Source organism: Lacerta agilis, chromosome 5 (genome assembly GCF_009819535.1).
Source record: "Lacerta agilis isolate rLacAgi1 chromosome 5, rLacAgi1.pri, whole genome shotgun sequence".
In the NCBI taxonomy this organism is placed as follows: Eukaryota; Metazoa; Chordata; class Lepidosauria; order Squamata; family Lacertidae; genus Lacerta; species Lacerta agilis.
Window position 1 is genome coordinate 6543187 of NC_046316.1, and position 13962 is coordinate 6557148.

The 13962-nt window shown below is 44.9% G+C and overlaps 1 protein-coding gene across 1 annotated transcript in view; it reads right to left on the reverse strand.

Moving 5' to 3' along the window:
* The window catches only part of CD9 (CD9 molecule), a 33463-nt gene that overhangs the window by 5551 nt on the left and 13950 nt on the right, over positions 1-13962 (reverse strand). Inside the window, exons 2-5 of the mRNA XM_033148350.1 lie at positions 8983-9082; positions 6144-6241; positions 2031-2105; positions 1198-1290 (exon numbers count right to left, since the gene is read on the reverse strand). Of these exons, the coding sequence (XP_033004241.1) occupies positions 1198-1290; positions 2031-2105; positions 6144-6241; positions 8983-9082 (366 nt within the window). The remainder of the gene's footprint in view (positions 1-1197; positions 1291-2030; positions 2106-6143; positions 6242-8982; positions 9083-13962) is intronic.

The window sequence follows — 13962 nt, forward strand, 5'->3', positions numbered from 1 at the left end:
ACCCCTTTGAGATTAAAGGGAAAGGTAAAGGACCCCGGACAGTTAAGTCCAGTCGTGAACAACTCTGGGGTTGCGGCACCCATCTTGCTTTACAGGCCGAGGGAGCTGGCATTTGTCCGCAGACAGTTTTTCCAGGTCATGTGGCCGGCATGACTAAGCCGCTTTCTGGCAAACCAGAGCAGCGCACGGAAACGCCATTTACCTTCCTGCCAGAGTGGTACCTATTTATCTACTTGCACTTTGACGTGCTTTCGAACTGCTTGGTGGGCAGGAGCAGGGACCGAGCAACGGGAGCTCACCCCGTCGCGGGGATTCGAACCGCCGACCTTTCGATTCGCAAGCCCAAGAGGCTCAGTGGTTTAGAACACAGCGCCACCTGCGCCCCAGATTAAACTGTTGCAAATTGGGACTCCTGGCTTTCATTCCTAGCTCGGTGGAGATGGGATGTTTTTCAATCTCTTAGGCATGGTTAAGAGATTTGGCAACTCCCCCAACCCCACCCCAAACTCAGAAGCGCCTCCTCGCCTCCCCCACTTCAATTCTCCTCCAACTACGGAGAGCGTTTGTGACGGCTGCAACTTGAGCACCAACCTACAGTCAGTTTGTTTAAGATTTTTTTGATTTACAAAAGTGTGTGCAATGTCTCTCTCGTATTTTTCCCATGCAACATTTTTACAAATCAGTTTTGGTTGTCGAGACATTAGGGAGAGAAGGGGGAAAGAGGTGTGTGGGGTGGGGGGGGGATGGGTAAGGTGGGGTGACGATGTTTCTGTTCTCCTTAATATATGTAGGGTTTGGTGTCAGCGTTGTTTGTGTAGGTTCTCTGTTGTTCGCTTGTGCTCCTTTGGTGGTGAGAGAGGTTGGTGTTGGTGTGGTTGTTCATTTGTGGTTGGCTGCGGTGATCTTTGGCTTCCTGTGTGAGTGTTGTGGGTGGGTGGGTGTTTTGGATCAGGTTAGCCATATTGATTTGTATGCTGTCACACACACACACAGCCCAACAAGACGACGACAAAAATCTACCCACAGTCAGTTTTAAAAAAGTTTGGTGCGGATGTTAACATCAACTATAGGTAGCACTTGGGGAGAGGCGGGGGAAGCAAACAGTCCCACCGTGGCTAAGTGCTCAGAACAGGTTACAGAAGCAAAATAAATAATAATAATAATAATAATAATTAGTTGAGATCTGATCTGACTTACTGCGGCCTGAATGGCTGTCAGCCTTTCTTTGGTGGCTGGTTCCTTCCTCTTGTCATATACTGATCTGTAAAAGTCCTGCACCTGCTTAACAATCTAAAAAAACACAAACAATATATTAATTCACCCCGGTAATGACGAAGTGGTTACATTAATCTCTTTGCTTGAAAAGGAGAAGCTGGAATACGCCGTCTGCGACGTGACTGCTGAAGTCCTTCAGGCTAATCTCCCAAACATCCCTTGCCCTCCCCAGGCCCCCCCGGGATGAAAGCAGAAAACCATGGCTGCATCTAGGTCTAAGTGGTGTGTACCTCATCGACCAGGTGTGAGAGGTGGGGACGCAGCCCCTATTCTACCAAAAAATAATGCTTGGAATAAGGAAATGTGATGTACACCTTGTGGTATCTTAAAGACTGGCAGGTTTATTATTGGTTGTCAGACTGGATTTTTTGGGGGGGGACACAGTCTTGTCTTGGGTCCAGTCCTTTCTGGCCAGGACAGAACCTGTTGGTGGTGTTGCTCTATCTCATGGCCTTCTGCTTATGGGGTGCCTCAAGTTCTATTCTGTCCCCCTCAGTAATTACTACTACTAGTAGTAGTAGTACTACTGCTGCTGCTGCTACTACTACCACAGACCCCATAGTCCTTAACCACTGGGGGAAATCATCTGGAGGTTTCAGCTGCCAAGCCCCGAGAATACTGTTGACCCAAAACTCTACTTCAATTTTCTATCTGCCAATCCTTAGCAGATATTTGGAGGCAGAATTATGGGTGTGTGATTCTTCTTCTAATTGTAGAGGGCATATAAGATCAACTTTAAAAAGATGTCCGCCTACCGTTTCCTTGTTGGAAAATCCCAAGATGGCAGCAGCTACTTCCAGGGCAAAAATCACGAGAAGGAAGGTAAAAAACTAGAGGCAAAGGAGAAGAGAGACATATTTTGAGTAAGGCCGTGGCTGAACAATGGGTTTATAAAACCATGAGATAATAATACTTAACAAGTCTATAGTTAGGGTTTCAGAAAGCTCTGTGTGCTTCGTAAGGATTATCTCAGTTACCATACCACAGTCGCCTTCCAAAGCAGGATAGCAGGCTAAGTGTAGCAGCTCATGTAAGACCACACTGGAGGAGACATCTGAACTACAGCCATAACTTGGGTTACGTTTGCTTTGGGTTGCATTTTTTTGGGTTGCAAATACGGCGAAACCCAGGAGTGTTTACTTCTGGGTTTCGCCCCGCGCGCATGCGCAGAAGCGTTCTGTGCACGCGCAGAAGTGCTCTATCGCGCTTTTGTGCATGCTCAGAAGCGCTGCTCGGGTTGCGGACTTTTCGGGGCGCGAATGGCACCCCGGATCGGATCGGGTCCGTAACCCGAGGTACCACTGTTCACACTTGCACAGCCCAGTCCTATGCACTCAGAAGTTCCAACAGCACTTACCCTCAAGTATGAACGCTTAGGATTATTGCGACAAAGGCGTACAAAGTGCTTTGACTCCGTTGAAAAATTCTCAGCGCAAAAAAGAGAGATTTCTTCTCTCACCTAATGAGCTGGTAATAGCACTCCTCTTACTGCTAAACACATCTGTGAACCCTAAAAGTGACGTTTACCCAATACAGTAAGCCTGTCACTTATGCAGGGGTTACCACACTTTTCTGTGTATTAGACGAGGTCCCCCCCCAAAAAAATAACGTTAAGAAATGGGGGGGGGTCTTATACAGGGTCAGTGCATTTTGTTGAGTTGGGATTTGTTGGTCTGTGGTGTCACTGCTGGCTTTGACAAATTCTGGCGTCTATTTCCTTTTGCCGCAGTAATAATACGTGCGTTTTCTGTTTTTCATCAAGGAGGGGACGGCTGATAGGCGGGTTTTGCTGTGTGTGGGCGGCAGCGCGGCTCTGACGGGCGACTTATTTTCGGCAATCTCCCCCCTAAAAGCTCAACAACTCTGGTCAATCCTCTGTAAAATAAAAGCTTAACAGCTCTGGGCAATCTCCCCCCATTTCCTTCAGTTTGAGTCCCCCAAAATAGGGGGTCGTTTTCTACATGGGGGCGTGTAGAAAAATAGGGTATGCTCCGGAGATCATGCCTAAAGCCAAAATCGCATATCGTCAAAACACACTGGGTTCAATAGCAGGTGGGGTCGCCAAAGTCATTCCCCCCAAAAAAAACCTGCCCCCTATTTTTCTTTTTTTAATAAAAATTTATTGAATTTTAACAATAACAAAAAACTCTACAAACACTACAAAAAGACTACAAAAAATACAAAAAAACTAACTAACAAACACTTGTTTAACTATCCATATCTTATTTATGAACATTATTTCGGGACCTCCTCACATCCTCCCTTCTGCGTTCATTTCTAATCTTCTTTAGTAACTTTGTAACATTGTAAAATCTTCTTTTTCAATCTTATGAACCTTATAAACCTTAATCAATATTTTTTTTTCAATCTTATAAACATTATAAACCTTAATCAACATTTACCTCTTTTTTTAATCCTAATAGAAAACAACATAACATAATTCTAACTACTTCTTATATCCTCTCTTAACTTCAGATTACTGTAGCCTTACATCATTTCAAATAATTTTACATTTCTTCCAGTTCTCTTATACCGTTTTTCCCCCCTCTGGTTTCGGAATTTCGTGGTCAGCTATTTTTATTTCCCCTTTAAATAATCTTCCTTCACCCCATACCTTTCCTATTTTTCTTTTTAATGTTAACACACCTAAAGCTGAATGTGCACAAGTTAAATGTGCATCTTACTGTGTTGCATTTTCCCCAAGCACCGTATGTGAACCCTGTGATCAAATTATAGCTGAGTATCAATTTGCACACTCTGCTTTTCTAGTTGCACTATATATGTACAGCGACCAACGGAATGGCGTCACTTCTGTTCCCGTATCTGGGAATTCCAAAAAGCAAAGCCGTGCACTGAGAAGCCTCGAGCCTCACAGACTGGAGCTGTGCTCCACATGGGTACTTATTACTGGGAAATTTCATGGGCTGCACCCAAAGCTTTTAAATGGCTGTTCTAAATCATAGAAGCCCATAGAAAGCAGGAGGAATTAAATAATTAATAATAATAATAATAATAATAATAATAATAATAATAATAATAATAATAATAAATAAATAAATAAATAAATTATTTATACCCCGCCTGTCTGGCTGGGTTTCCCCAGCCACTTTGGGCAGCTTCCAACTGAAAATTAAAAAACAACACAGCATCAAACATTAAAAACTTCCCTAAACAGTTGTCTTTTAAAAGTAAAATAGTTGCTTATTGCCTTGACATCTGGTGAGAGGGCGTTCCACAGGGCAGGCGCCACTACCAAGAAGGCCCTCCACCTGGTTCCCTGTAACTTCACTTCTCACAGTGAGGGAACCGCCAGAAGGCCCTCGGCGCTGGATCTCAGTGTCCGGGCTGAATGATGGGGGTGGAGACGCTCCTTCAGGTATACTGGACTGAGGCCATTTAGGGCTTTAAAGGTCAGCACCAAAACTTTGAATTGTGCTCGGAAACATACTGGGAGCCAATGAAGATCTTTCAGGACTGGTGTTAGGTGGTCTCGGCAGCCACTCCCAGTCACCAGTCTAGCTGCCGCATTCTGGATTAACTTCAGTTTCCGAGTCACCTTCAAAGGTATCCCCATGGAAAGCGCATTGCAGTAGTCCAAGCGAGAGATAACCAGAGCATGCACCACTCAGGCAAGGCAGTCTGCGGGCAGGTAGGGTCTCAGCCTGCGTACCAGATGGAGCTGGTAGACAGCTGCCCTGGACACAGAATTGACCTGCGCCTCCATGGACAGCTGTGAGTCCAAAATGACTCCCAGGCTGCGCACCTGGTCCTTCAGGGGCACAGTTACCCCATTCAGGAACTGGGAGTCCTCCACACCAGCCCACCCATTCTCCCCCAAGAACAGTACTTCTGTCTTGTCAGGATTCAACCTCAATCCATTAGCCGCCATCCATCCTCCAACCGCCTCCAGACACTCACACAGGACCTTCACTGCCTTAATTGGTTCTGATTTTAAAGAGAGGTAGAGCTGGGTATCATCCGCATATTGATGAACACCCAGCCCAAACCCCCTGATCTCTCCCAGCAGCTTCATGTAGATGTTAGCAAGCATGGGGGAGAGGACAGAACCCCCCACAAGTGAGAGCCCAGGGGTCTGAATTAGAGAGTGGAAATAGCTCAAAGGCAAATTATATCAAGACTTCCCACATGCAAATATATTTTAATCCCTGGCACCTCCAATTAAAAGGGATGCTCAGGTAGCAAAACCAGGAAAGCCTTCTTGGAGAACTTCCACTGGATGAAGTAGGGAGCATTGGGCTCGCGGTATCCGTGGTCTAACATGAGTGAGTTCCACCACATGTACAGGTGAAACTCGAAAAATTAGAATATCACGGGAAAGTCCATTTATGTAAGCAATTGTTTTCATTAGCTGCTGGAGTTTAATATATGAGATAGACTCATGACACGCAAAGCGAGATGCGTCAAGCCTTTGCTTGTTATAATTGTGATGATCATGGCATCCAGCTGATGAAAACCCCAAAGTTGAGATTGTTAATTTGGGGTTCTCATCAGCTGTACGCCATAATCATCCCAACTGTAACAAATAAAGGCTTGACATATCTCGCTTTGCATGTCTTGAGTCTATCTCATATATTAGTTTCACCTTTTAAGTTGAATTACTGAAAGAAATGAACCTTTCCACAATATTCTAATTTTTCGAGTTTCACCTGTAAAACGATCCAGTTCTGTGACATAAACATTGAAATCTAGCTTTCGTTGGCAACTTTTGCACAGTGTGCATTCTGGGAGGAATTTGCGCGCATTGTCAAGGAAAGTACTTCCTTTTGAAAACAGGATCCGGAAAGAATTCAGCAGACGTTAAAGCGGTATAGCCTTCTACCTACTGTCGAAACTAACGCCGTACTTACCAAACCAAGCATGCATTGCGACTCCTGTATTGCTCCACAGCATCCCAAGAAACCAACCAGCATCATGAGGGCACCAGCTCCAATTAGAACATAAACCCCTGGAGGCAGAGGGATTTAAAAAAAAATTAAAACAGAGAAGATTTATTCTCAACTAAAAAAGAAAATAACTTCACATTTTCCAAGTTTGAACAACATGAAAGCTACCAGCTACACTGCCACTACTATTGATGTATTACATTTATATACCACTTTTTCTTCCAAGGATCTCAAGGTTGTGTACGTGGTTACACTAGCACCATTATTGCTGCTTCTTTCATTTTATTCTACTTAGTAAGTAAACACCAAGATTTTCAAAAAAAAGGACTACTAGCAGTGTTTCAGAATGAGTTTCTATAATAATGGTTTTTTGGTGGTGAGTGCAGAGGACGGGGGGGGGGGCTATTTTGTCTATTCCCATAAAGCCACTTCCGCGCATGCGCAGGAGGTGGCGTGGTGGGCGTCACAATCCGATCACGTGCGCGGGGGCTGAAACTCAGCCCCCACGCGATTGGCTGCATTCCCGCCGCATCCCCCGAAGGCCGACCAACCAACCCGGTCGGCTGAGGGGTATGGCCCGGCCCCTTTAACTAATCTTTCCCCCTCTCCTTCCTTGCCCCCAGCTGCATCGGTTCTCCCGCCCACCCACCCTTTAGGTTAGCAATTGACCTTGCTATGGACTTCGGTTGGTCGCCTCAGTTGGCTGGGGGGCCTGGTAGGATTTTTTCCCCATTTGGGCTAGCCAAATCGGGGTTTTTTCGCCTACCTCGTAGCAATCTGTCACAACTTTTGGTTTGGCGGTTAGGCATTGGATAACATCAATAGAGGTGAGATGGGGAGGTAGCGCCATCACCTGCCCCTCATTGGAAGGGTATTCCGTTAAAGGTTTCCAGGTGGCGTGGCCATGTCCAAAGCCTAGGGAGGTTAGGGCCTAAGGCACGCCCAACGGTGATCACAGGGGGAGTTCCACTCGATAAGCATCAGTGGGGCTACTCTTGGTGGTTAACCCTTCCCGGACTCCCAACACTCAGGTTGGGGTCAGATATAGTGGTTAGGGTCCAATGCCTATGCCGATACCGCTCAACATCCATAACCATTGAAGTTGTGGCCTTTACGCCCATTAAATTTATACTACTACTACTACTAATAATAATAATAGTAATTTTTTATTTGTACCCCGCCCATCTGGCTGGGTCTCCCCAGCTACTCTGGGCGGCTTCCATCAAATATTAAAATACATTTAAAATATCACAGTTTAAAAACTTCCCTATACTACGTTTCATGTGTCATTATTTCCTTTGGGAAGGAGGGACATTGCCACGCAACAGAAATCAGTCGCTTCTCTTATCAGCAGAAAAGGTTTATAACAGTCCTTTTGTAAGAGTATTTCCCTCCTGGCTAGGGACTCCCTCATGACCCAGCAAAGGTTATTTATCAGTTGTGGAAACCTTAATAATCTAGCTTCTGGACTCATCCAGACCCCAACTGCATCTGCAAATGTTTGCAAGCAGCCAGCACCATCAACTCCTGCAGACGGCCAGACAAAATGGCCCTTCTCAGCCAATGGCCTTTAGATGACCACTTTACCCATAAAGATATGCATTGTGGAGGGCTGCCCTCAACACTTCTGCGTCTTGGTACCTCTGTCCTCCTCCTAACGAATCCAGAAAATCCTCAGATTAATTTTTTTAATCAGCTTCAGCACTGAACTACCAGTGTGAGAGACGACCTATCCCCTCGCGCATGACCTGTGGGATAGGCTTTCCGACACCTTCCCACAATGCTTCAGGCCAGTTACAACCGGCGAGCCATTCGTGCAATTCAAGGATGCCCAATAAGGCAGGAGCATGGCATCCAAGTCTACGGAGCATGGCATAAAATCCAGAGCTGATTGCAATTCTGAAACTCAAAGAGGTTTTGCTGATGACACGTACATGGGGAAGGGGAAGAAGGAGGAGGAGGAGGAGGAGGAGGAGAAGAAGCCCCAGCAGATTGAAACCTCTGCCAGACAAGAACTAGGAAACCAGTAACACCTTCATGGGGTTTGGATGGAATATATAACCATTAATAACTTTGCCAGTGTGTCAGTGGTCTAGGGATTAGCTAAGAAAAAACTGACAATGGTTGGCACATTGGGGTAGGGGCAGGAAGCAAGAGAGAAAATTCCACAGACTTCTTTGCCCACAAATCCAATGTTCCTGTAAGATATCGAATGGAAGGAAGGACAGCGATTCCGCTTTCTTCAAGGCATAGCACCGCAAAACAATCTAAGACCAGGATCCACACACCCCAAAGTATTCTAAGGCTGCTTTTCTGGGGAAAACTAAAGATAAAAACAATATAGTAAAATAATTATTATATTTTGTACTAATATTAAAGGTCTTTCCCAAAAGTGGCTCGGCTTGCTTTGTGCTAGCATCTCTTAATGTGTATCTTCGGCGGTGATCGTGAGATATCGAAGTATCCACTTTTCTGCCAATTCAAAGATTTACACAATTTCAGATTTCCAGCTAGAGTAGAAGCGTCATATCCTTTTTAGGGTGCACTCTATACCCCCGTTTCCAGCCGGGAGATATATTTTTAGAGACCAAGGAAATCTGAGATGGCACATATACAAAATTTCACTCTGCCAAGGGCAAGGAAATACCCTAATAATTTTGGTATCTATGTGAACAGGTCATTCCGTACTAAGCATCTTTGCACATCTTATAATTGGTTTCCTTGGTCACAGTTAATACTTTTAAAAGCAGTGTAAGTATCAGGTGCACTGTTCATACCGTTGAGCAACAGTTTCACAACATACCTGTATAGAATGTTTTATTCTCCTCCTGATCAAAAATATCTTTTGTCTGTTTATCAAATCGAAGCCATAGTCCAATTGCAAGGACTGCCGTTCCTGCAAGCTATGGAGAAAGGGGACAAAAAAAACCAAAACATTTTAATTATGCAATTTACCATTTTAGGTGTATAACAAGTCAATTTTGGACAGCCCTCGGGTATTATTGACTTTTTAAATACCCATATGCATTAGACTAATTGGTTTTCAAACTTATGGTCCTTTGGAAGGTGATATCATGAGAAGGGGCTCCCAGAAAGACTGCTTGGCGTGGCTGCAGTGGTCCTTGGGAAGTGTGGAAAACACAGGGGTGAATCAAAAGATTCTAATAGATCTGATCAGCATGTGGGGAGATCCAGGCATGCACACTGAAATGGACTCTGGAATTTTCAGTAGCTTTAAAGGGGTTCCATGAGAGAGTGTGGGGGAATCACTAGCAGGCCGGCCGGCACACCTGACAACCCAAGAGGGAACAGTAGCACAGCAGCCACCAATTAATATACCTCTAGTTGCGGACACGATCCGTTCCGGGGTGCCGTTCGCACCCCCCGAAAGTCCGCAACTAGAGCGGCACTTCTGCGCAAGCTCGATAAGAGCACTTCTGAGCATGTGCGAAGCGCGCAGGACGCCTCTGCGCGCGCAAGCCGAAAAGACGCAACACGAGGTATGACTGTAGTCATGTGCCCACAAGTTTAACAAAAACAGCGAAGAGCGAAACTGCATTTTTGTTTCAATGGCTGAAACCAACTGCCAAATCATACTGATCCTTGAGCACGCCGGTATGTTTACACCTTTCGCCAATAAACATGTTTGTGTAGAAAGAAGAGTCTGTAAGAACGCTAAGTAGAATTCTGCTGGGGTAACAGATATAAGATGTAAGAATTGCCCGTTCTGATTCAGAACAAGAGAGGTCCATCTACTAACATCTACAGGTGAAACTCGAAAAATTAGAATATCGTGGAAAGGTTCATTTCTTTCAGTAATTCAACTTAATATATGAGATAGACTCATGACATGCAAAGCGAGATACGTCAAGCCTTTGCTTGTTATAATTGTGATTCTTATGGCATGCAGCTGATGCAAACCCCAAATTGGAATTGTTAATTTGGGGTCTATCTCAAATATTAGTTTCATATTTTAAGTTGAATTACTGAAAGAAATGAACCTTTCCACGATATCCTAATTTTTCGAGTTTCACCTGTATATCTGAGCTTCTAACTGACTCAATCCCTGGCATTATCAGTTAAAGAGGGCTATCAGTAGCAGGGCTGGGAAAGGCCAAAAGCGGCTTAGTCATGCTGGCCACATGACCCGGAAGCTGTACGCCGGCTCCCTCGGCCAGTAACGCGAGATGAGCATCGCAACCCCAGAGTCGGACACGACTGGACCTAATGGTCAGAGGTCCCTTTACCTTTACAGGAGATCTCAGCAGCTGCATTGAGAGAAGTTTCAAACATTGCCAGTGTAACAAACTTTACAAGAAAAAAAAATCGAAAATTCTTTCTAGTAGCACCTTAGAGACCAACTGAGTTTGTTCCTGGTATGAGCTTTCGTGTGCATGCACACTTCTTCAGAAACTTTACAAGTTTTTCCTTCGTGTAATGTGGCTTGTGGTCCTATTAAAACTGGTAAGCTCCTCCTGGTTTTTTGGGAATGCTCTCCTCTCCTTCACAGTTGCTAGGATAAGTGGATGATTCTATCAGAGATATCTATCAGAGATGCTGCAGGGTATCAAGTACCGGTAGCTCAATGGCCACATTCCAGTCCAGCATCCTCAGGTTCCTGAGCGCTACCCGCTCACCTGGGCACAGGGCCACAAGGAGGAGGAGGAAACTGGAATCATCTGCTTCCATTTGCAACCTCTGAATGAATGTCATTTCATTCCAACTCGGGACAAACTGAGGTTAGCTCAAAACAAATGCTATAAGGAAAGTGAGAAGCAGGTTTCACATGCCCCTGTGTAACATCTGAACCAGTTCAGTGTGCTGTGGCATGAGGTATTCCTTGACAACGCTTTATTGTATTATGAACACTTCTTAAGAAAGGACCCACAGCTATCTTGGTGGGGCGGGTAAGGTTCCCGGTGTGTCTAACCACAACTTGGCAATTAGGAAAGCAGGATAACATCTTCCCTGTAGACAACACCCTCCCTTCTGAAGCACACATTTCTCCTAGCTGCAAATAACCTGGTGTACACAGTGATATATCAAACAGAGTTAGTTCTTGGTATGAGCTTTCGTGTGCATGCACACAAAAGCTCATACCAAGAACTAACTTAGTTGGTCTCTAAGGTGCTACTGGAAGGAATTTTTTATTTTATTTTGTTTTGACTATGGCAGACCAAGACGGCTACCTACCTGTATATCAAACAGAATTACTGCAATTCTGAAGATCTGTGGGTGTGTAACTTACTCGTGGGCTGCCTTGTTTGCTTTGGAAGATACTTTTTAATGTCCATTGGCTACAAACAGTAAAACCCAAGGTGGCAGTGGGAAGAGAGAAATAGTGGTGTGTTGTTGTGGAGCCTAAGGTCTTAGATGAGACAAGAATCGGAAGGTATCACCTGAACTTCTTCTGCAGCGCAGAAGTGCATCTCTCTCCACAGGTGAGCCACAGGAGGGATTGGCCCTCTGTTTTTCTTCCTCTCTTTGCAAAGCCAAGCTAGCTCAGCAGCCAGGATGAGTATCAACTTAGCAAATTTCTAGCTCTTGTGATTTAGCAGGACAGCGCTACCCAAAGAACACATAGACATAATACATAGACATAATTGTCTTTCAATGCAGAATCACGCTTCCAATTCAACATGGCTACTGTATACACAGGGGACGCGGGTGGCGCTGTGGATTAAACCCCAGAGCCTAGGGATTGCTGATCAGAAGGTCAGTGGTTCAAATCCCTGCGTCGGGGTGAGCTCCCGTTGTTTGATCCCAGCTCCTGCCCACCTACCAGTTCGAAAGCACGTCAAAGTGCAAGTTGATAAATAGGTACCTCTCCGGCGGGAAGGTAAACAGCGTTTCCGTGCGCTGCTCTGGTTTGCCAGAAGCGGCTTAGTCATGCTGGCCACATGACCCAGAAGCTGTACGCCGGCTCCCTCAGCCAGTAACGCGAGATGAGCGCCGCAACCCCAGAGTCAGACACGTCTGGACCTAATGGTCAGAGGTCCCTTTACCTTACTGCATACATGTGAAATGGAAGAGTGAATGCATTTTGGCACTTTGGACTCCTCAGAAAGAAAGTTAGCTCTCAGTGTGAGGAAAGGGGCTGCAAGCTCAGGATGGCAAGACTGTGCACATCAGAACAAACAAGGCACCTCAAGAATCGTCCCAAGAGGTGCATGAAAACACTCCACACGACTCTGCTGATACCATCTACGCAAGTCTTGAATAATAGCAACCCAAGAACAGCAGCTCTGCCTGCCTGCCTGCCTGTCACCCCAAGCCTTAACTCGCACCCACAGTGCAAGTCTAAGCAGGGAAAAGAATTGCTTTCTGGCACAGTATGAGAAAAGCTGGCCATGCCTCACAAAGGATAGATGGTGCAATTTATGTTCAGAGGGTAGAAATAACCTTTTCAGTCACAAAGGAGAGAGGAACCACGTGGTGCCACAGGATTCCTAGGAATGGGCCGGGACTGGATTAGAGTTATGCTAGGATATCCAGGCACACAGTAATTTGATGACTGTGTATTGATTTTGTAGTTGTAAACTACTTAGGAGCCATTTTGGCATATACCTATAAAATAAATAAGATGGTGAGGCACCTAGAGCTTTTTGAAATATATATATTTCAGCCCTGTGCAGGGTCGCTGCCTAAAAATGTATATATTTTTTTTCAAATCCTAGTGCAGGGAAGATTCCTCCATAGCCAGTGGCTAAGGGCATAAGTAAAAGGCAATTGCCAGCTTCCAGTTAAAGCTGAGAAAGAGAAATGAGGGCAAAATAATCACAGAGAGGGATCTGAGTGCAAATGTCAATACAGCTCAATAAATCCTGTAAATGAATTTGGGGGGGCAGAAGAAGAGTTAAGCAACAGCTTCCAAGACCCAAGCACTACATATACTGTATTTTTCGCTCCATAGGGCGCACCTCGTTTTAAGAGGAGGAAACAAGAAAAAAATATTTTCTGATTTTCCTCCTCTAAAAGCCCTGTTTTTTGAGGATCAGCTAAATGTTTTGCAGCTTTTTTGCAAAGGGAAAAGCCCTGTTTTTTGAGGATCAGCTAAATGTTTTGCAGCTTTTTTGCAGAGGGGAAAAAGCAAAGCTTCTTTTGCAAAGGGGGAAAAGCAAAGAGGAAAAGCCCCGTTTTTATGGGGTTCAACTCACATTTCTGCAGCTTCTAAAGGAAAGGGACCCTTTTCTACAGTTTCCAGATAGATAATCTAATCAGCCAGTCACATGTCGCTGGGGAAACAAACAACCTCCCTCTGCAGCACATTCAACAAAGGAGGGCGGGGCTGAAAGGGAGCCGGGACTCTTATCTCTCTCCTGATCTCTTGCTGATCAGCTGCTGAGCGGGGTCCCTTCAACACCCCCTTTCCTCTTTGTAAAATAAAAAGCACGATACTCTTTTGGCCCCTGGGAAAATCAGCTCCAGGGACCACCATTCGTTCCATAAGACGCACAGATATCTCCTCTTACCTTTTAGGAGGAAAAAAGTGTGTCTTATGGAGCGAAAAATACGGTAAATAGGGCAAGTGGTATTTTTCCTTAGCAACAAAAACTCAGCTCCAGATTGGTCTCCTCGTGTAATTTTGCCCTAAATAGCCAAACATTGCTAGAGGTTAATTAGGCAATTTCCAGAAACTTGGGTAATATTCTTTCTGTGTATGCACCACCAAGCCACTTTTACAGTTAAATGATGTTTGATGAATTTCCCTGTTGATCACCGACACCTATTTGCCTTTTCAATATGTAAAATGCCTCTTTGTAAAAGGGAGTCTTTTCTAGAG